The sequence below is a fragment of the Haliotis rubra genome, unplaced genomic scaffold (genome assembly GCF_003918875.1).
Source record: "Haliotis rubra isolate DU_JTF1 unplaced genomic scaffold, ASM391887v1 Scf9, whole genome shotgun sequence".
In the NCBI taxonomy this organism is placed as follows: domain Eukaryota; kingdom Metazoa; phylum Mollusca; class Gastropoda; order Lepetellida; family Haliotidae; genus Haliotis; species Haliotis rubra.
The window spans coordinates 1,804,669-1,825,447 of record NW_025767634.1 but is presented as its reverse complement, the minus strand read 5'-3'; the positions used below and the strand labels follow the sequence as shown (position 1 = coordinate 1,825,447).

Sequence of the window (20,779 nt, the reverse complement as noted above, 5' to 3'; positions counted from 1 at the left end):
ACTCTTTTCCATTGCAACAGTCAACTGAATATGGTTCACTGAACACGAACTGCAATACTGGGACAGGTTAACTGAAAAAGATAGAGTTGACAAAAACATGTTAAAATGTCTGATTGCTGCTACTGCCTATTTCAGTTGCCAGGAAAATAGTACGTGAACTTTATTTGAATTGCTGTATTCTTATAAATTGTAACGTCGAACAGCATTTCTTAAATAACGGGCTCATTGCAAACATTACTTGCCTTTAGACGTGTGTAACCATATAAAAACATACGTGCAACCGTGTACACATTGCATCCTGTTACACAGTCTTATATAACTGATAAAATCAATGATGTGAGAGTTATCGGATGTTTCGGAACTACCTGAACTAGGTTACCATGCTCTTAGAACAGTGGGAGTGGGCACAATAGTGATTAAAGCGTGATTACTCCGAAGACCCGTTGTCGATTCCTAACGTGGGTACAGTTATGTTAAACACATTTATGGTGTCCCCCGCTGTGACATTGCTTCAATGTTTCTAAAAGCGGCGTAAACCCCAACTCACTCACTCACTCACTCACTCACTCACTCACTCACCATTGCACGGTAAAACCGTGTGAGAATCCCCACCAAGCTGCCGTATGAGTCTTGTAAATTTACCGGGTTTGAACTTCAGTGACCCGGTTGATTGCACAGCACAATTACTTGACTGATGCTCATGGTACCAATCACTGGGATGGTCTCTATTATGTATAGACCGGCGTCATATAGCTGGAATTTTGCTGAGTGCGGAAACAAACCAGAAACACTGGTCGTACACCGAACTCGTACACATTTTCCACTTGGTATTACTCAAGTTTTCCTGAGTATCACATCAGCACTCTTTACCCACACTTCGTCCAGTCTAGCTCCGCCAGCCGTAAGAGCAGGAATCAGTCGTGTCTGGAAGCTGCAGCATTTAGAGGTAACGGTTTCAAGCTGAAACCACTTTAGTGGTACCAAAAATAAGTTTACACAATGACTGTCGCCCTTTAGTGTCTTACTTGAATAAACCTAGCTTAGATTCCACACAGAGTGAATGTCCATGTGTCTGTTTTATGTCTACATTTCTCTCAGGCAGTGATAGAATCAATGAAAAACACTTCATTACCATTCCATGAGGTATGTGCTGATATAGAGGTCTTTTGGTGCCATCGAACATTTCGTCTAATATGTTTCGGGAGTCTGTGAGCATATAGTGCTTCTGCTTTATTTGATTGTCTGTTTGCACGAGACGACTTGTAGGTCAAGTGTCTGTCTAAACATCACATCAAACTATAATTCTGTAATTTGTAACTGTATATTAAAAACGTGGTTGTATTGGGTTTAGAATAATCAAAATCTCCTTTACGTTTTCCTACACCAATTGTTTTGAACCCGATGGCCAGTTTCAGTAACAATTATCATTGGACAAGGCTAAAAGTGCTCAAATAATCTAAAAACACTAAGATTTATATCTACCTCTATCTTCAATGGTTCTTTTTAAGTTTCATCAGCGAGTCCAGCATCACAGTATATTCATGTATATTACGGGATACAGTCACATTGCCTGTTCTGGTTTTACAATTTACCACTTCGTTTCCAAATGGCACAAGAAACCTATCAGAAAGAATTAGCTACTTATCATGAATACATAAGGGATATACCGCAACTGATCAAAATATCATGTCTAAATGTAGAGAACTTTAATTATGCCTTAACGTTGTAATATGTCAAAGGTATCATTGATTTTCGATGGATCAAATCGAGGCATGCCGAAACGTTACATCGTTTTATTAAGGTTTCCGGTTACGGAAATAATATCAGTTTCAGTTAATAAATCATTCACTTTACCCAGTTTCTGCTTTCAGCAAGCGGTATTAATATTGGTTATGGTGTCCACAAATCACAGTCTAAGTTGACATTATCATACAAAGTCGTCATGTATTCAGTTAGAAAATGCCTTTTGCTGAATATTTGATTCCAATCTCGAATCTGATTATAAATGAATTCAAGACATCAACGCCAATCCCAAATATCTAAGGATAAAGATGTCACAGGCCATACAGGGCAAACTAGTGATAAATAATTATATTTCTTGTCATCCATGTGATACCGCGTGTTTTAGGGTTACAAAACACGTTGATGTTCATCTCATTTAGCTGAGCTGTTTGTGACAGTTTCAGGATAGATAAATATGTCCAACAACGTGTAGGAACAACATATCGCCCTGGCAAACGTACGCCCTGGCAAACCCTTCTCCTGATCATCAGGCAAGATGAGCCAGAATTCAATTATTAGAAAGGCCTCGTTAATACGGCTTCGTCAAAATGGTAATTAAATGGTATCAACAGGGAATCCAAGAAGGTTCCAAATAAAGCCGGACATAATAACAAGTTCAATGTGTATGTATAGCACAAACTATGTCACTTTGGGGATGAAATAATTTACCGTTAGAAATCACCAACAGTTCAAAATGTTATTTCTTTGAAGATATTATTAATACGCTTATGAATGTTGAACAAACTTTATGGATAACAATTTCTTTATTTCGTGAGTGCGACGTTTCGATAGAGGTTTTTGAATGATTCCTGCTTGACAACGGTAAAAGAATATGTATCAAAATGTCGCACTCACGAAATAAAGAAGTTGTTTTCCATAAAGTCTGTTCAACATTGTACGTCCCAACTGCTAAAATGACTCTCAAACAAGTTACGTTTATGAAATTCATCAAAGCCGAAACACATTATCGAGTATGTAACTGCATCAGATGGAGCCTTATGTATCTGACGCGAATTAACCGGTATGTATTTCGGTTCTTTCATGACATTAAATATAACAAAACGTCCGTTGGATAAAAGTTTTGCACAAGCTTAAATGCAAAGAATACGCACTCTCGACATAGCAAAAATGCCGTCTTAGAACCAAATGTTTGCTTCTGACGCTGCAATATGACTTACTGCAATCTTTTTGAATGTCGGCACTGATTGTAAACAGTGTTATTTAGAATATCTGCACATATACACCTCGATTTAATATCAAATTTGAAATCACCGACAGCAAAAAACTCGGCGACAGCAATTGTCCCAGTTAACTGACAATGAGTGGAATATATTTTTAATACTTATTTTAAAGCAAACGTGCACAAATAAGTATGTGAAATATTAGCCTTTCTTCTTGGCAAAATGTCTTTTGGAGCTAGTGGGTGAATGAGGTTTAGTTTAAAACCTCCTTAAACAGTTTTTCAGTTGCATGATCACGTTAATGTAAAGTTTTGGAAAAATCAATACGCATACGATACAAGGTTAAGGTAAACGTGAAATAGATTGCTTAGAATACATAGATAATAATACAACGTGTGTGCTTAATCATAGTACGTTTGTTTAAACAGTAAATCACTATGCATACAGACGGCGGATGGTACATTGATTGGCAATCACTGAGATCCGAATATATCCATATTACCTTTCTTATTTGAGTTCCTGTATCATGTTCGAGTATCAAGGTTCACATTATAAGGTATTGACAAAGTCCCTGGAGAAACCGTTTGTTTGGCGCTGAACCACCTCGCGTGATAGTGGCTAATTCTGCCAGTTTTCGTAGTTATTGTCTAAATGAACCTGAAGCTCGTGGGTTTGTATCGCTTAGTGACTTTTTGAGAGTTTATTCAACACTAACATGTCTCGAAAGGTGCTGACAGATCCAACATGCAGATTCCGTAGGATACTACCCTCTCATTTTAGGTACCAAAACCAGGGGACCGGGGTAAGGATACATTCACATGGGCAACCGCAAACCGTTAAAAGGCCGGTAAAAGGCGAGTAAATAGGATTGGACGGCCAGGCTTGATACGTAGCTGCTGGCGTGGAATGAAGCTGCTGAAATAACAAACTGAGTTTGTCTGGTTCAGATTCGTTTATATACAGGCTGCCATGATACACATGTCGGTGGAAAGTAGCCGACTACGGCGTTCAAGACCAAAAACAAATTAGAGTATCATAACCCAGCGTCCATGAAGCAGGATCAATGTGATGGCATGTTTTGTAAAATATCCTGACTCCTTAGTGTTAGTTTGGACTAGGGTGGCACTTCTCTTATAGCACAACATTTTCAATTCTGTCACCGCGTCTTCATGTATGTGAAAACCAAAGTGTACCGTTCACAGCCAAGATAAATGCGGATCTGGGCAGTTCAGGACCGCAAATGCATTCAACCTCCAGGTAATTTGTTTCCATTGATTTCTAATCATACCACCCATCTTGTAAATTATACTGCCTTCTATGCGTGTGGCGTCTTCTTTGCCTGGTCAGATCTCGAACCCATCCTCGTTGATCAAACTTCAAGCCAAATACATGAAAAGTATCACGCGTAGCCGTTATCGTAAACAAGTAAACAATCATAATGCGTAGATAACGATGGATTTCAAATTGCTTTTCTTCAAACTTGAACAAATCATTTGGACTTTCTGATGGAGCCCTGGCTCAAAACGTTGGTCTCACAACAACAAGAAAATTGCATGTTATGAGTCGTTCCTCGTTTAATTAACTCCATCCAGAAACTAATGTGCTGTTGCCGACGGTATGTCGTAATAGCTGTTGACCTTTTCCCCTGTCAGTTTATGGGCAAGCCTCACACGGGTTATCCATCTGTCGTTTAATGACAATCTGCACTGAGCCAATAAAACAGTAATACAGGATTGATGCGTCAAGCGATGGTAAATCCAGCGATGTGTTGACATTTAGTCTAACTGGTGTTTGGACGGAATACACAATTCGACAGTAGCCTTCCAAACTAATATTTGCAGTATTAAAATTGCTAATCCGACGTAATACGTTTTGGATATTCCTAACATTTATCGTCTTTTGCTGTCACTTAGAGAAAGAATGTATTAAACTTGCAATTAATATTATATACGAACGACGAAATTATCATATAAATTGGGCGTTATGCCAAGCACATGTGATATAGCTTCTGCAATCCCCTTAATATTGAATTACAGCCTCCCACAAAGACTATGCCAGAAAGGAGTTGCAAATTGTACTGTCAGAAAATGATGTATTAGGGAACACTCACAATGATAGCTCTTGATCAGTTCGTCCGAGTATATCCGTAAATGAACTCAATTACTCATGGATTCAGCTAAATTCGTGACAATCATATTATTGTCAATCATAGGTAAATTGGTTCGTTCGTGTGCGCGTGCGTTTGCTTACCTGTGCTCCACCCAATCATTATCTTACGAGTTAGAAAAAAGAAGCAATTGAAAAATATGTAAAAAACAATTCCAACCAAACGATATGTACAAAAGATCTGTACAAAATATGTACAAAAACACACTGCTCGGAGCTGCATTGTAGGTTACCTTAGGATGTAAACCAATATTTTTACCATTATTGTTTTTGTTGTTGATGTTGTTTTGTTAATGTTTAGATTTGTTTTGTTTTGTTTGTTTGTTTGATTTGGGTTTGTTGGTAGTTTCTTGTTGTTGTTTTGCTTTCTTGTTTTTCCTTTCTTTCTTATTTGGGGCTGAGGGTGCCGGGGTTATCTTTGGCAAAGTCTTAAATGGTAAATTTGAAGGTTACAAAATGCTTACTATACATTAACACTGGTCATATGCCCCAAGTAGTCATGTGTATCGTAACTAATATATGCTTGTACGACATTACATGAATACTTACTGAACTGATCCTGATGATAGTCTATGGTTTTGAAAAGTCAAGACTGGGTATTCTTTTGCGATGACGGTTTATGCCCAGAAAAAGGCGTATGTACTACTTTGTATGAACACATTAATTTGCAATAAAAATAATATGACTCTTCACGTTGTACAAGACCTGCCCCTTGAAAGTTGTTCAGAAGCTTACAATTCTCATTTAGTACAGAGCTCTATCTATCCAACGCTATGTATGCAGAAATTGCACCGTTCCTTCGAGGGGAACACACACAAGATTGACTCCGATACATTATCAGACTGTACATTTGAATGTTTGCCTCTTCAGTGACTGGTCACTAATGCAAGTTCTGAGATTTCGAGACAGTGAGCATTTCTAAATAGTAATGCTCCCTAATGTTAGAAAATTCCCCTATGAGAAGCAAAGCCAAAAGGAGCGTTCCAAAAGGTATAATTACGCGACTTCACCACATTTCTAAAGTTAATATGTCAGAACATCCGGTTTAGAAGCCAATCTTCCTTTTTTCAAGGTAATGGATGTACGTTTGAGTCAAATAGGCTTAATTACAAACTGTAAAATGAGTACTTTCGGCGAGCAGCTGGTTTGCACTCCATTTATGTGTAAGGAGATTTTCCAAGACTGACAGATATGTGTGACATTATACCCAGTACCGTATTTGCACTAGACAAATATATGTCTTCTAAGTGACGCCTCATATGATTGCAAAATCTCAAGATGTGGCCATTACCGAGTTCCTTAATTCGTTTTCATCGTTTCAACAGCACGGTCAGATCGATTGGCGCCCGTATGCGTTCCAGATAGTACCATTCGTCTTGATTCAATAACGTTTGGGTGAATGCGAGTTTATGATTACGTAGTATGAAAACGTAATTGGTTTTCACCACAGTCAGTTTCCATTTTAAGTTCTTAAGATCAATAGCAGACAATTGATATATGATGAAAAATGCCATCATTGCAAAGATACAAACTTTGTACATTCCACATGTTGCAAATTCACAATGTTCACGTCAAGAGTAATAAACCATGCTTACAGTTCCCAGATATCAAATAATGCTTTCATCTTCGATAACCAGTTATGAAATCAGGACTATTTGTGTTGTTGTTTTATTTCTTTGAAAGGAATGTCATTCAAGCCACGACGATACAACAAAAGCCATTAGAAAACAAACATCAAAAGTCACTCTCCCTTTCTCTATCAATTGAATGAATGCTTCATTCGACATTATTTTTTGTTATGTAAAGGTGGGAGCAAAAGGCTAGCAGGGATGAAATAAGGATGATTTTTCAATGAAAAATTAAGATCAGAGCCTCTGGCAATGCATTAACTTCATCCAAGACGACGTGAACATATTTCATTCAATTTATCCTTAACTCCAACCATACAGACAAACCAAATTGTTCTTATGTTTGAGACGTGACGTTTAGGCATAGCATCATTTCCAATCATTTATTGTTCTCGTCAATACAACTGACTGCATTCGGTACTTTTCAGAATCGGATTCGATAGTTTCCTTTGGCAAGTCATCTGTCTTGTTCTGCATTTGGCGACTACAGCAAGTAGAATTGCGGGTATATAATCTGGTGTTCCTCGTTACTGCCTTCCTATTTGTTTTAATCCATGAACAGATGACAGTTTATCGAGCTTCCCTTTCGGGAGGGCCAATTTTGGCCACAACCGCCTTGCGAGATCGGTATTGATGTCAATCATTCGATCAGACCTGTTAGCCCGGTGCGTCAGTAGCGCACGTTTAATTACCTGTCTTTGACTTGATACCCTTCAACAATGGGACGGTTAGAGGTCTTTGATCTTACCCTGTCTGATTCCATATAATGAACAGTTGGATATAGTTCAAAGGTTTGCCCCAAACTAGTTGTTTTTGTCCATGTTATGAAAGTGCTGATTTTTATTGACTGGCTTTGAAGTGACAATGGGCTTGTGTCTTTGAAATAAAACAAATAAACACGTTAATTATCCAAAATGAAACGTTTTCAAATAATGCTAAATGTACACTGTGACTGGAATCACGGTACTGAGATTACACATTGCATCGGTTATACCTAACATTAGGTTACAAACATATTTGTATATATGTATAGTTCCGATTTTCCAAGGAAGTGGTTAAGAAAAGTACTAGTTTGCTTTTAGAAAGTCTAACTACTTCAATGGTTAACCGCCTCCGATGAAAAGTACTAGATTGCTTTTAGAAAGTCTAACTACTTCAATGGTTAACCGCCTCCGATGTTTTGTGGATAAACCATCAGCCAAAAGAGCGGCGGAAGGTTAGTGGTTCGATCCTTTGGTGGTGTTACATCCAACACGAGCTAAGAGATGGTATATTCCATTACCCTAAGTGACGCTTGGTATTAAGGCAACTGGGCGGGGACCGGTCGCCTCAGTATAATGACAATAAGCGAGGTATCATTGTCAAAATGCATGGTATCTCAGAGTGTTCACATAATCTTGTAATACATGAACATTAATCACCTTATTCGTAAATCTATATTTGTGTCACCGCAAATAGCTAGAAGATGATGATTAAGAAGTATTGACTCACTCATTCTTGATATCGGTTATAACGTAATAAATTAGAAAAAGAAAACCGCATGCTTTCATTTACAATAGGGCGGGGTGGGTAGTTTTAGCCCAGTCGTTAAAGCGTTCGCTTGTCAAGGCGAAAGCCCCGGTGCTAATCTTTGCAGTCGTAGAATGTGTATAGCCTATTTCTAGTGTTCCCCCACGTCAATTATATTACCAGACCACTACTAAACTCGGCGTAAAACCATACTTACTCACTCACTTACTTTCATTCAGAGGGTCATTGCCCAAATTAACTAACTTCACACTTACCCAATGAATACATTGTTCAGGTTATATACAGGTCAAGTGCCCAAAACAAGCTTTTGAAATATTCGATAATGACATTATACATGTGTTAATATTGGCATATTTCTCAACAATGTTTGCAGTTGTACAAAAAGTTAACTATTGTCAATTGATGCATGGTATCCACTTCTAACTCATCCTAAAGACATTCAAACAAAATAAAGTTTAAATATTGTAATGGAAATAACTCCACCCGATAGTATTAATGAATGTGTTCAGACAATGTGTCCTGTAGACAGTTTGTGAAATCTTTGTGTGAGGATAAGCATCTCTGTGTAGCTTTTCTGCCTCAGACAACTTGCTGATTCAAATTTATGCATATGAGCAACGAAAACATGAGCATTCGTGTACCGGGAAGTGGTGATAACCTTGGGCAGGCATCCAACTATTGGAAACAAGTTGATTTGAGACATGCCGAGGTATCTTAGTGGGGCCATCGACAGGCATGATGTAATGGAGATTCTGAACCGGAATCCCTACAATGACATGAATACATGAATATGAAATGGACAAAATATTACAGGGACCGATACAGACGAAAGAGATAACGCAGCGTTACACATCTCGTATTATCTCGTTTATGTATTATCGTTAAAGGGGAAGTGTACACGAAAAAGTCATGTTTTTTCTTATGTGAACCAAAATGGAATTTTTTAATTACTTAATATCAGTGTTTGAAAATATACACTAATTTTTCTTACAATGAGTGTATAACCCGCACTATAAGTGCTGAAATGTTATGCTATTATGAGGCCTCAGTTTGCCGAGCTAAACAGACCAGAGTTACTGCCCTTTGATTATGACGTAATTGGTGCCAGCTGATTTAAACTGGTCTCCTGTCTAGTCCCAAAGCCAAAAGATGTAAATTCTGACATTAATCACGTAAAAACACGGATGTCAAATACGAAAGAAGCATTAGAACTGACAATGTAAGCAGCAAGATAGAAATGATCGTGTGTATTTTCATTCATAACCTCACCTCAATGGAAATATCAAATATGTATAACAATGTTGACGTACGTATGACATCACTATCGGGAAGCGACTTCCTCAAAATGGCGTGCGTATCTTTGTGATGTTTTTGGATATGGTTTCGGCATCAATGTGAAGGTTGAACAGGACGGACATATATTGTACGATTTAAATGTAGGAATGTACCAAACGTAGAATGCCTTCACGTTCACCGGTGGCACGCTAGATTTAGTGCATAGGTACGTTCGAATTTTGGTGAAAGAAGTTGATTGGAAAGACCACCGACTCAGGTTGCATGTTATAAAATTTGGTTAAGTGGTAACACTTTTTGTACAATGTCACAGCTAGTGTGCAACCAACCACAGAGCCAGCTGACGGCCAGGCAACAGGTGGATTAAAACAGTAGCCTGCGCATCGAGACACAAGAACCACACCTATACCTGCACTACGTGAAATGGTTCTAATAAGGTCTAACGACGTCATTCATTTATCATTTGGGCACCAATGACGTCATTTCCAAGGGACATAAGCCATGATGTGTTCATTGTGGACAGAACATTCGGTTAATGTGGAAACTTTGAATTGGTATAACGCAAAAAATAAATTCGTTACTTCTGATATCTGTGTTGTTTTGGCTATAAAACAACTTGACAAACATTTCTTACAATAAAAAAGTGGAAGACAAAAAGGTTAATTTTCGTGTACACTTCCCCTTTAAATAACGCTTGCGTTTGTTTTCAGGATGGCAACTGGGTGCCTTCATGTGCAAACTGACGCCCTATCTCCAAGGTGTTGCTGTGTGTGCGTCCGTTAATACCCTTGCAGCAATTGCATTAGACAGGTAAGTTATCACCATACTGCTCAAAAGAAGGACAAACTGAGTCCGTGTATGAATGATGTCGACAAACATATATCATTGTATAGAAAATACATTTCTGTGGTTAGAGTGATTACGTGTGCAGGGACACAATTCCTGCTCGGGGCACTTAAATGATCATGTCGACGGACACACTGTATAGAAACACACATTTATATACCTTAATGTAGGTAGCGTAGACATATTTGTAAATAGTTGGCCATAATTAAATCGAAGTAAAGGCACATAATAGATCATTCTTAATTATTGAATAGTTTGGTGAATCTTTTTAGTCTGTAAAAGGGTTCTCTGATGTTATATATGTAGACAACCGTCTGGAGACTCCGGACAGAAAATGGCAATTCTGAGTGCATCCAACTCTTCTTCTTAATTATTTGACTACTCACTACATTTGCACAGTACATATAAATACCAAATCTATAAATCATTTCCGACCTGTAGAGGAAATTTCCAATTTGTCTGATGTTTTCCAGCAGGCATGCCACATAAAATCCTAAATGTCTCTCATTCCAATCAATAGTAACTGGTGGCAAGGTTTGTGCCATTTCTTTAGAAAGACACTGGACCTCAAGTTTTCTTGGAATAGGCTCCTGTTATAACTCAGTGACATGCCCATCTAGTAATCATTGGACCCATGTACCTTGAATTGCCACCAGACGCCATTCTCCCTCAATAATGAGCAGTATTTGCATCTCTTTAGTTGCCTTTCTTTCTCCACAAAGGCCACATAAGAAGATTTTATACTCGAGACCAAAGGCACACATCTCCTTCGTCTCCGTAATAAACCTGATATGTTGTGTTTAATCTTGCCTTGGCCACACTCCCCATATATAGTGTTGAGTTAGTAGCTGGTCAAGAGTGTAGTCCAGGACACTGTTTAATTGACCCAGTGAACTGAAAGCTAGGCCCGGACAGTGATTGAATCGTTTAGGTTAAAGTATCCGGACTGATTGCAGTTAGATATCTCATCAGTTCGGCCTCGATGACGCTATGAGCGACCGATCAAAATTTCAACGTGTTGTTTGAGGCAAAAGGCCCTTCAACCATTCCACTTTAGATGTCATTAGCCTATGGCTAATTTATGAATTAAAGGGATTAGGGTTAAAAGTAAAGATGCGATCACATTAGTTTTGGAAGGGTTTTCGTTCGCCTCACGGTATTTCGGAGTCAGGGGTATTTGTCTTCAGAAAAAGTGACATATTGACAGTGAAAAACAGCCAATCACCATCCTGCCAAGATGCAAAATAATTTAAGGGGGGGTCTTCTAGTACAGTATTGAAAGGACTCCATGCCCAGTTTTAATAATAATAGAAGGTGGATATGGATATGAACGTTGCAGATGTTTTTGTTGCGATGTACAACTGGACGGTGCAGTGATGAATGTAAACTATGTCTGCCAAGAGTCGACTATTTAAGGAGAAGACTTCAGGGAAACCACTGTTCCGTGTATATCTGCAACGTGAGGAAAAGAATAGCAGACCAACCGAATCTTTTGTCTTAATAAAATCGGAGGGTCTTAAACGAAAATCAGATGGCTTTCTTTTGGCTTCAGAGGACCAGTCACATCGAAATCACCAAAATGTCATCTCAAATGAAATGCTTAATTAAATCTCGACTGCGTAATGAATCTCTGGTCCCTGAACGACCACTGCATCCAGTTTCTGTGAAGCGTGTTGATGAGAAGAATAACCTTACGAAGTTCTTCACCTGGATGAAGTTGGCTGGTCTGAAAAGTTAAACAGAAGGACTTCTGTCTGCTGCACAGCCCTAGTCACTTCCTACTCACAGCCGTTAATGTGTGACTTTGCACCAAAACGTAAACATGAAACCTAGATTATGCAATTAATGTAAAGAGACTGTCTAACACTTTTCTGTTCAGCGGTAGCACACAGTACATTAAGCGACATGACAGCGTCACTCGTCCATCTACCGTATGATCCTGAACATGTTCAGTGCCTCCTGGGAGTGAGTGAGTGAGTGAGTTAAGATTTTAAGTCACATCGGCAATATTTCAGCCATATCGTGACTAAAGCAAGTTATAAATATATCGATAATTTAAGTGAAATGATAAAATTCTGCCGACGAAGGACAGTAAAATAACTAGGTATCACAGGTATAGATATAAAACTAGTAACACAAATCTAAAACATTTGAACTATACAAGACGATACAATATAAAAAACAGGCTATTGATCGCCAACAACTGAAGGTAGATCACCATACTAGGGCCCATGGGGACTTACAGTACATTTGCTTCCTGCATGGACCCTAGCTGGATTTACACCATCCCTTCAGCCATTGGCGACAGAAGAGAAACCTAGCCATAAATTAAAAGTACACATATTCTACGATTAAAACCCTGGTACACTTAAATTGACTAAATGTTTTGGGACTTACGTACCCTCTCAGGAGGACAATAATTTTACGCTACTTCAACCCCCTTTGAGGGTACAGCCACGAACAATATCAGTTACTAATTTAAACCACCAATAATAAAATATATATCTATTTACAAATCAGTTAGCAAGTCTAATTTTTTTAAAAAGGCAATAATTAAATGAGAACTTATATGACTAAAAAGATCCTTCATAGTTTTTACGTTGAAATAAATATCCCTTGTGATGGAATATTCAACACAGTCAAGCAGGACATGCTTGACCGTGATTCTTTCGTCACAAGGGATACAAAACGGAGGATCCTCACCTTTTAATAGGTACTCATGAGTATATCTAGTGTGGCCAATACGACATCGTCGCATAATGACCTCTTCAAATCTGGACTGACAACCCAAGTAAGTGTAACCGATATAGGGTTTTATTGCATGTAATTTATTGATACCTACTTGGGTGTCCCACTTCTTTTGCATCAGATCACGGATGTAAGATCTTATAGCAGCTTTGTAATCAGAGTATGGGATCAGAAGTGGTGTCACAGATTTGTTGAGTGCTGCCTTAGCAGCAATATCAGCCATTGTGTTCCCAGAAATGCCAACGTGGCTGGGTAACCAACAAAAGACGATGTCGCATTGGCCAGTAGCAAGTGCATTGTACAATTCAACAATTTCTAATAAAAGTGGATGTTTGCAAGAAAGATTTTTAATAGCCTGAAGACACGAAAGAGAATCTGAAAAGATGATATATTGTTTATATTTACGGTGTTTATTAACATATTTAAGAGCTGTTAGTATTGCGTTTGCTTCTGCTGTGAAAATTGAACTGTCATTGGGTAGTCTGGAAGATATTGTTTTGGACCCAATGACAGTGGCACAAGCCACCGCGCCACCATCCTTGGATCCATCTGTATATAAGGATTTATAGGTATTATATTTATTTCTTAATTGATTAAATTCTTGTTTATACTGTAAATCATTAGTTTCTGATTTTTTTAAATGTGGTTAATGTTAAGTCAACTTCTGGCCTCACCAATTGCCAAGGAGGAGAAGAAAGAAGACGAGAAGGAGATATATTCTCCAGCTCAATGCCAGCAGCAGAAAGGAATGGTTTAATTCTGTGCCCAAGAGGCGGAACAAGAGAAGGCTTTTTGTTATACAAATCCTCATAAAGAGGATTGAAAACACAGTTAAATGCAGGATTAGATTCGTTTGAATATAGTTTGGTAATATATTGTAAAGATAATTTAATACGGCGTTGGGAAAGAGAAGGCTCATCTGCCTCAACAGAGAGACTATCAACTGGAGAGGTTCTGAATGATCCAAGACAGAGTCGTAGACCTTGGTGGTGAACAGAATCAAGTAGTTTAAGGTTGCTTTTGCAGGCTCCACCATATACGATCGAACCATAATCAAGTTTAGATCGTACCAATGATCGGTATAAGTGGAGGAGCGTAGTTTGATCCCTTCCCCACTTTGAATTGGAGACAACCTTTAACAAATCGAGTGCCTTCAGGCATTTAGCTTTAAGGGATTTAATATGTGGCAGGAATGTTAAATGGGAGTCGAAAATTAGGCCCAAGAATTTGGCCTCCTTTACAACTTTGATGGGAGTGCCATTTAAAGATAGTTCTGGGTCCTTATGAGGCTTATATTTACGGCAGAAATGTATACAATTAGTTTTGGATTTAGAAAATTGAAAGCCGTTTTCAAGACACCATTTATTTATTTTATTTAAACACAACTGCATTTGCCGTTCAATAGTATGCATATTTTTACCGCGACAAGAAATATTAAAATCATCCACAAAAAGTGATCCATCAATTGAATCATTTAAAACCTTGGATAAACTGTTAATCTTAATGCTAAATAATGTGACAGACAAAATACTTCCTTGTGGAACACCCTGATCCTGATTATAATGGTCAGACAGGGTAGAACCCACTCGGACTTGAAATTGCCTGTCATTTAAAAAGTTGGATATAAAGTAAGGCAAACGGCCTCGTAATCCAAAGTCATGTAAATCTCTTAAAATACCATGTTTCCATGTTGTGTCGTATGCTTTTCTAAATCGAAAAAAGATCGACACTGTATGCTGTTTATTAATTATAGCATTTTTACAAAAGACTCTAAACGCACTAAATGATCGATGGTACTACGGTTTTTACGGAAACCACATTGGATATTAGTTATAAGGTTATTGGTTTCCAAGTACCAAACAAGTCGATTGTTGATCATACGTTCCATGGTTTTGCAAACGCAGCTAGTCAGTGAAATTGGTCTATAATTAGAGGGATCAGTATGATCACGTCCAGGTTTAGGTATGGGAACAATAATAGCATCCCGCCACGACAAAGGAAAATTTCCAGATGTCCAAATGTCATCAAAAATATGTAAGAGCGTCTCTAAACATGATTCAGGTAAGTGCTTCAGGAGTTGATAATGTATGTTATCAGCTCCAGAAGCAATATCGTGAAACCTGATCAAGAGCAGTATGAAGCTCATGTATCGAAAAGGTTTCATTGTAGTCTTCCCCATTATCTGAATTGAAATTAAGAGATTTCTTTTCTTGCTGTTTTGATACTTTTGGAATTCAGGTAAATAATTAGATGAGGAAGAATGTTTGGCCAATGTCTCACCAAGCTTATTTGCAATATCTGATTTATCAGTCAATAACTGATTCCCATCTTTGAGATGGTGAATGCTAGACTTAGAGCCCTTACCCTTGATTTTCTGGATCATATTCCACACCTTTGATATAGGTGTGCGCGAATTGATTTTTTGAGACATAGTTTCGCCAAGAGTGGCGTTTAGTTTGCTTGAAAGTACGTCGTGCTTTTGCGTTTAAAATTTTAAATTTGTCCAAATTGTGGACCATAGGATGACGACGGAAATAGTGCTCGGCTTTCTTCCGTGACTTCCTAGCTTGTTTGCAATCAGTGTTAAACCATGGTTTTCGTATGTGTGGCCTCCTGGGAAATGACAATTATAAAACACATCGGGGTAGCCCATATTCAGCCTTAGATGTATACAAACCAACAAGACTGACCTTGCCGTTTTTCATACATTTAATGAACATATTTATATCATTGAACTGTATTGATAATAAAAAGGGACAAACTATTAAACTGATTATATCTTGAATGATTGTTTTTTATTATGTTCTATTAATCATATAGTGACGATCCCATGGCCAGGTGTTCCCGGAAAGGTCCTATGACACCCGTAAAACCCATCACGAATGTTATAGGCCATCTTACAAAATGGCCGCCTTTTCTCATTCGCTGTCGGTGTGCAAGGCGTGAAAATAACTGATTTAACCAAAATTACTCCTCATCGCGAGCATTGCCTAATAGATTTCTGTTCGTAAATAATTTGGACGTGCGACCTGTTGATAGACTGTTTTATAACCGAATACATCTGAGGTGCGCTGAAAGGGATCAAAGCAGTTACACCGCCAAGGGTAAATTCAGTTCAGTCATTCGTTTTTCTATTGTAGCCACATTGATGTGCGGAAGAACATTTACCCCTTTACTGTCTAAGTTTCGAGTTAATTCCGAGTCTAATCTAACGTCAGTAATTATTTCACCTTTATGTCTAGCCACTTCTTTATAATTACCTAACGGTTTTAACAGATAAACACTGTCAGTAGCGGTTTGGGAGGAATTATGGATTCCCGGGAGTCATCTTGTCATATTTGCTTTCATCAATCAGAATCTACTGTAGAAACGTTGATGCGACATAGTTATGTCATGTTAAAGAAACAATTAACAAATCCATCTCTGGGTTATTGGTTTTTCAGATGAAGCACTTTCCTTCAACCGGAATGACAAACACATTACACCTACTCTTACCACTAGGGAAATCTTTTAATCTTTGTGAACGTATAGCTGCAGTCCGTTTGACTCCCATTCGGAACGATGAATTGCAAAGTAGCTTAATATCGGGAATGGTCTATTAAATGTCAATACGATGCACGGAAATGAATATCCTGTTCCCAACAATATGTGCTGTTAAAAAACTATCATGTTGTGGAAATTGACATCTTTAACAATACATACGGGAGGAGGAACAGCGCGACAAGGTGGAGGGGTCGTCTCATGAAAATTTGAGTCGCAGGCGCCCATGTCACAGCCAGCGTCGTCGGACTTGCTTGTGTCACTGCTGATGGTCAAAACTATTTTGTAGTTGATTCAGCATAAATACAATTTATTTAGCCCATAATGAAACTCGGAGACGCAGATAATGATTTTGGAGACGAACAATTTTGTGTTTTTCACATAACACAACCTAACATATATTTTCACTAACTCTATTTTTGTATCTGTATCCATATGTATGCAAAAGATACCATAGCTTGTGTGCTGTAAGAATTAAATGACAGTTTCGAGGAATTCCATTCAGAGTCTCGGCGACATGTACTTATTTTCTGAATGCAGTTTAACAATTGCACGTCTGACTTGATTTTTCTGAAAACTGACTAATGTAACAACACTACGTGGTCTTGACATGTTCCCCACCCGTTTGCCCATATTGTTCGAGTTCCATCGAGAGAAAGCAACTTTCAGCTTGATATACCATTGGTCATACATATGTCTTAAGTCTATGTTACAGTATAGGAGGTACGACAGTCGTAGCTCTAGGATAGCTTTGTGAAATGGGGTCCAGGAGGTTTAGAAGCTCGTTTCAAGTATTTATCTACGGCAAAAATGATTTTCCTATTTCAGCTTCACATTGACAGAATCATACACCTTTAAAAATCAACTGTTTCGAAATCAGCTGGGTAGCGAATATTGTAGCACGTACAGTGCCTGTTTGCGCTATTCCTCCTACCCACCACACACACATTCACGATGAAGTTTCCAACTTGTATACATAAGATAATTAAAGTATCTCAAACAACTTTTACCAGTGATGGGTATAAATACGAAACAGCAGATATTGTTGAGTACCAGGATCCATCGTCATGTACCGTGCTAACATTTCATGAACTGGTCCCGAATTGAGTTAGTTTGCCATTCATCTCCCCATTTTGAGACAAATAGACTGTAGATGTGATGATTGGCATCAGACTCTGTGATAACCGTAACCGTTCCCTTGGAAGCAAGATGCATCCCCGGTTCCATATATGGACCAAATAGCATTGTGACGTTGTCGGTTCCATAATATTCATCATCTCTCCTTTTAATTATGCTGTACTGTTTAAACTTTATTGTGACCTACACAAGTAGCATTCTTCTCTATGAAAAGTCGTAACCAGTATACATTTCCTTTGGATACTACTGCGAGTTCCTTGTGATTTAGCTATGCAATATTGTCAGAATTTCGTTCTCTTGTGACGCTACCGCTATCGTTTCAAGAAGCTTTAATCAGTCGAATTGCTGAACATTGAGGATTAGAAAAAAGACGTCTTTACGATTTCGCATACGTTTCAAGGAATATTGGAATAGTTCATTAGAACGATTGCTAACAGTTCCTTTTTCACATTAATGTAATGCCTAGCAATATTTTAACCCGTCAGTGTATTGGGAATTGTCCCTGTCGCAATAAAGCCAAGAATAATATGTCGGTGAACGAAGTTTATGACATCTTAAAACTGTTATCAACACATTTCAAATATCTCATCCATAAAAAAATATGCTGGATTTTTCTATCTCCGTATAATGAAAGCATTTCAAAATAATTTCTATGTTTTTTGTTCATTTCACCGTTCATAACATGTACAACTTCGAACGGTAAATGAAAATCGCCATAAATATATTTTTATATTCAAATGAACATTTGCTTACAGAGCACAGTGAAATGTTCTGTTGACTTTATCAAATCTTTGTTTTTCATTACAGGTACTTCGCCATCTGCCACACCCTTGTGTTAAAAATCGATACTCGCAAGTCTCGTCTTATCCTGCTTGGAATTTGGGTGACAGCTTTTGCCATAATGGTTCCTTGGCTTGTCTTCTATAAGGAAGTGGAGTATATCAACAGCAAACAGGTTCTGTACTTCTGTATTGAAGAGTGGCCACGCTTCACCATCCAACAAGCTTACTACATGGGTGTCATATTCTTCTGTTGCTACACGATACCATTGGCTATGATCGTTGTATGCTATGTTCTTATTGGAATTAAAGTTTGGCGACGCGGTACACTGGGGGAAAGAAACAGTAGTACAGGCGTTATACAGAGATCAAAGGTCAAGGTCATAAAGATGTTGGCTGTTGTTTGCATTCTGTTTGCATTTTCATGGCTGCCATTGTATGGCTTAAAATTCTGGCGAATGATCCAACCTGAAGTTGACGTCAATTCACAGAAAATTGTCAGCGATATTATATTCCCTGTTGCTCAATGGCTGGGGTCATCGAATTGCTGCGTTAACCCGTTGATATATTGCTTTTTCAGCCGTAAGTTCAGGAAAGGATTCAAGGATCTGTTAACATGTTGCGATGGAAAAGTTAAGTATGTTTCGGGTTCTCCGGAGACAAGGCAAACAGTGAATAGTCGATGGACCTCACGAAGCAGCCACTGTCAGTGTCGAGTGTAGTTTTTGACACTCTGAGAAAACTGACAAACGTATTATTGCTTGAAACGCGGTGGCTGCTGTGTGCATATTTTGTGATCTGTCATTGAGAACAAACATGAATCTTGACCAAATACCCATATCATTTAAACTAGCAGGAACCATCACTGCGACAACTTCATATATACAGTTGTATGGGACATAGTAACGATTATTCGAAAATAATAATGACATATGTGTAACATTCCATACAAAATCACGAAGATAATTATAACGGCATTGCCCAAACCTTGTTTAACTTGTCAATTTTGCAGGTATAGTGTTAGAACAAGACGAAGACCAGATTCTCTTCCTGCTGAATTATGTTGAACAGGCATGGTATCCAGGTGCCTGAATGAATTTTATTAGATATATGTATATTATAATATCATTATTTCGTATGTTCTCTTAAAAACACAATAGTAATAGCCAGTTTACTAGCTAATCTTCAAATGTGACTCAGGCTGATTCATCAAAGATATATCTCCCCATTCCTTTGCCCAAATCAACCATTGCTATTCTGCGCATGAAGAGCGGTGTAACTTGTATTTGAAGAACAGATAATTGTAAAGGTTCTTCCTTGTTTTTCATGTAGTTCAATATTCTGCGATTGTATTTCAATGTGTATTTGGTCTGAGGTATATTTTGCATTCATTTCCTTCTGTTTATTTTATAGATGTACAAACTGTCTAAGGTGTACCAAAGCAGGGTGAGAAAAGCTCTTAACCTTTTCCATTCATTGTGTTCTCTTCAACATGTATTATGAGTTTACTTACCGACTGACTCTACTGAATGCCACTGTGTCCTGGAAACTGCTTACTTTGAAGCATACAGTGACTAGAAATGATACGCTTTCCTGCGTTTTAGATGCAAAGCTTAGCAAACAATGAGACCATCTATTTCACGTTTCATGAAAGAACTATGCTAATGATTATGAGTATTATATGTCTCGTTTCACACAATCCCGTACATCACTTAAAGTTCACTTGCCACATGAACAGGTGTAATTATTGTCAGACTATAAGACAAATAAATGCTAAAGATTCGCCACGTGTTGTTTTTCTGTCTAATCTGGAGCCTGCATGCAAATTTAGGTTTTTGTGATATACCTGGCCATTACTGTACAAGTGGCATTTCATTGAAAAAGAAACAAAATAATAAGTCTTGTTAACCGTGATAGCCTTTCCCTACTTATTTGACAATTTGACAGAAACTGGTTTAAATAATTCTCTGTGTGTGTCCTCTTTTCTGGGGGCCGGTTGGAGGGAGCCATGGAATAACCGCTTTAGCTTAATATTCCTGCTTTTAATCTTAGTCGCTTCTATTGCTGTATAATGTGTACATATTTTTCCATCATGGTCGTATATGTGTAACATTCAGATTGAAACAACATGCGTATCCTTATTGTTAAC

General features: G+C 38.1%; 1 protein-coding gene across 1 annotated transcript in view; it reads left to right on the top strand.

The window, feature by feature from the left end:
* Positions 1-20,413, top strand: part of LOC124263818 (neuropeptide SIFamide receptor-like) — a 28,786-nt gene extending 8,373 nt beyond the window's left edge. The window contains exons 2-3 of the mRNA XM_046698548.1: positions 10,291-10,390; positions 18,659-20,413. Coding sequence (XP_046554504.1) covers positions 10,291-10,390; positions 18,659-19,352 — 794 coding nt within the window. The 3' untranslated portion in view covers positions 19,353-20,413. The remainder of the gene's footprint in view (positions 1-10,290; positions 10,391-18,658) is intronic.
* The last annotated feature ends 366 nt before the right edge of the window (positions 20,414-20,779 follow it).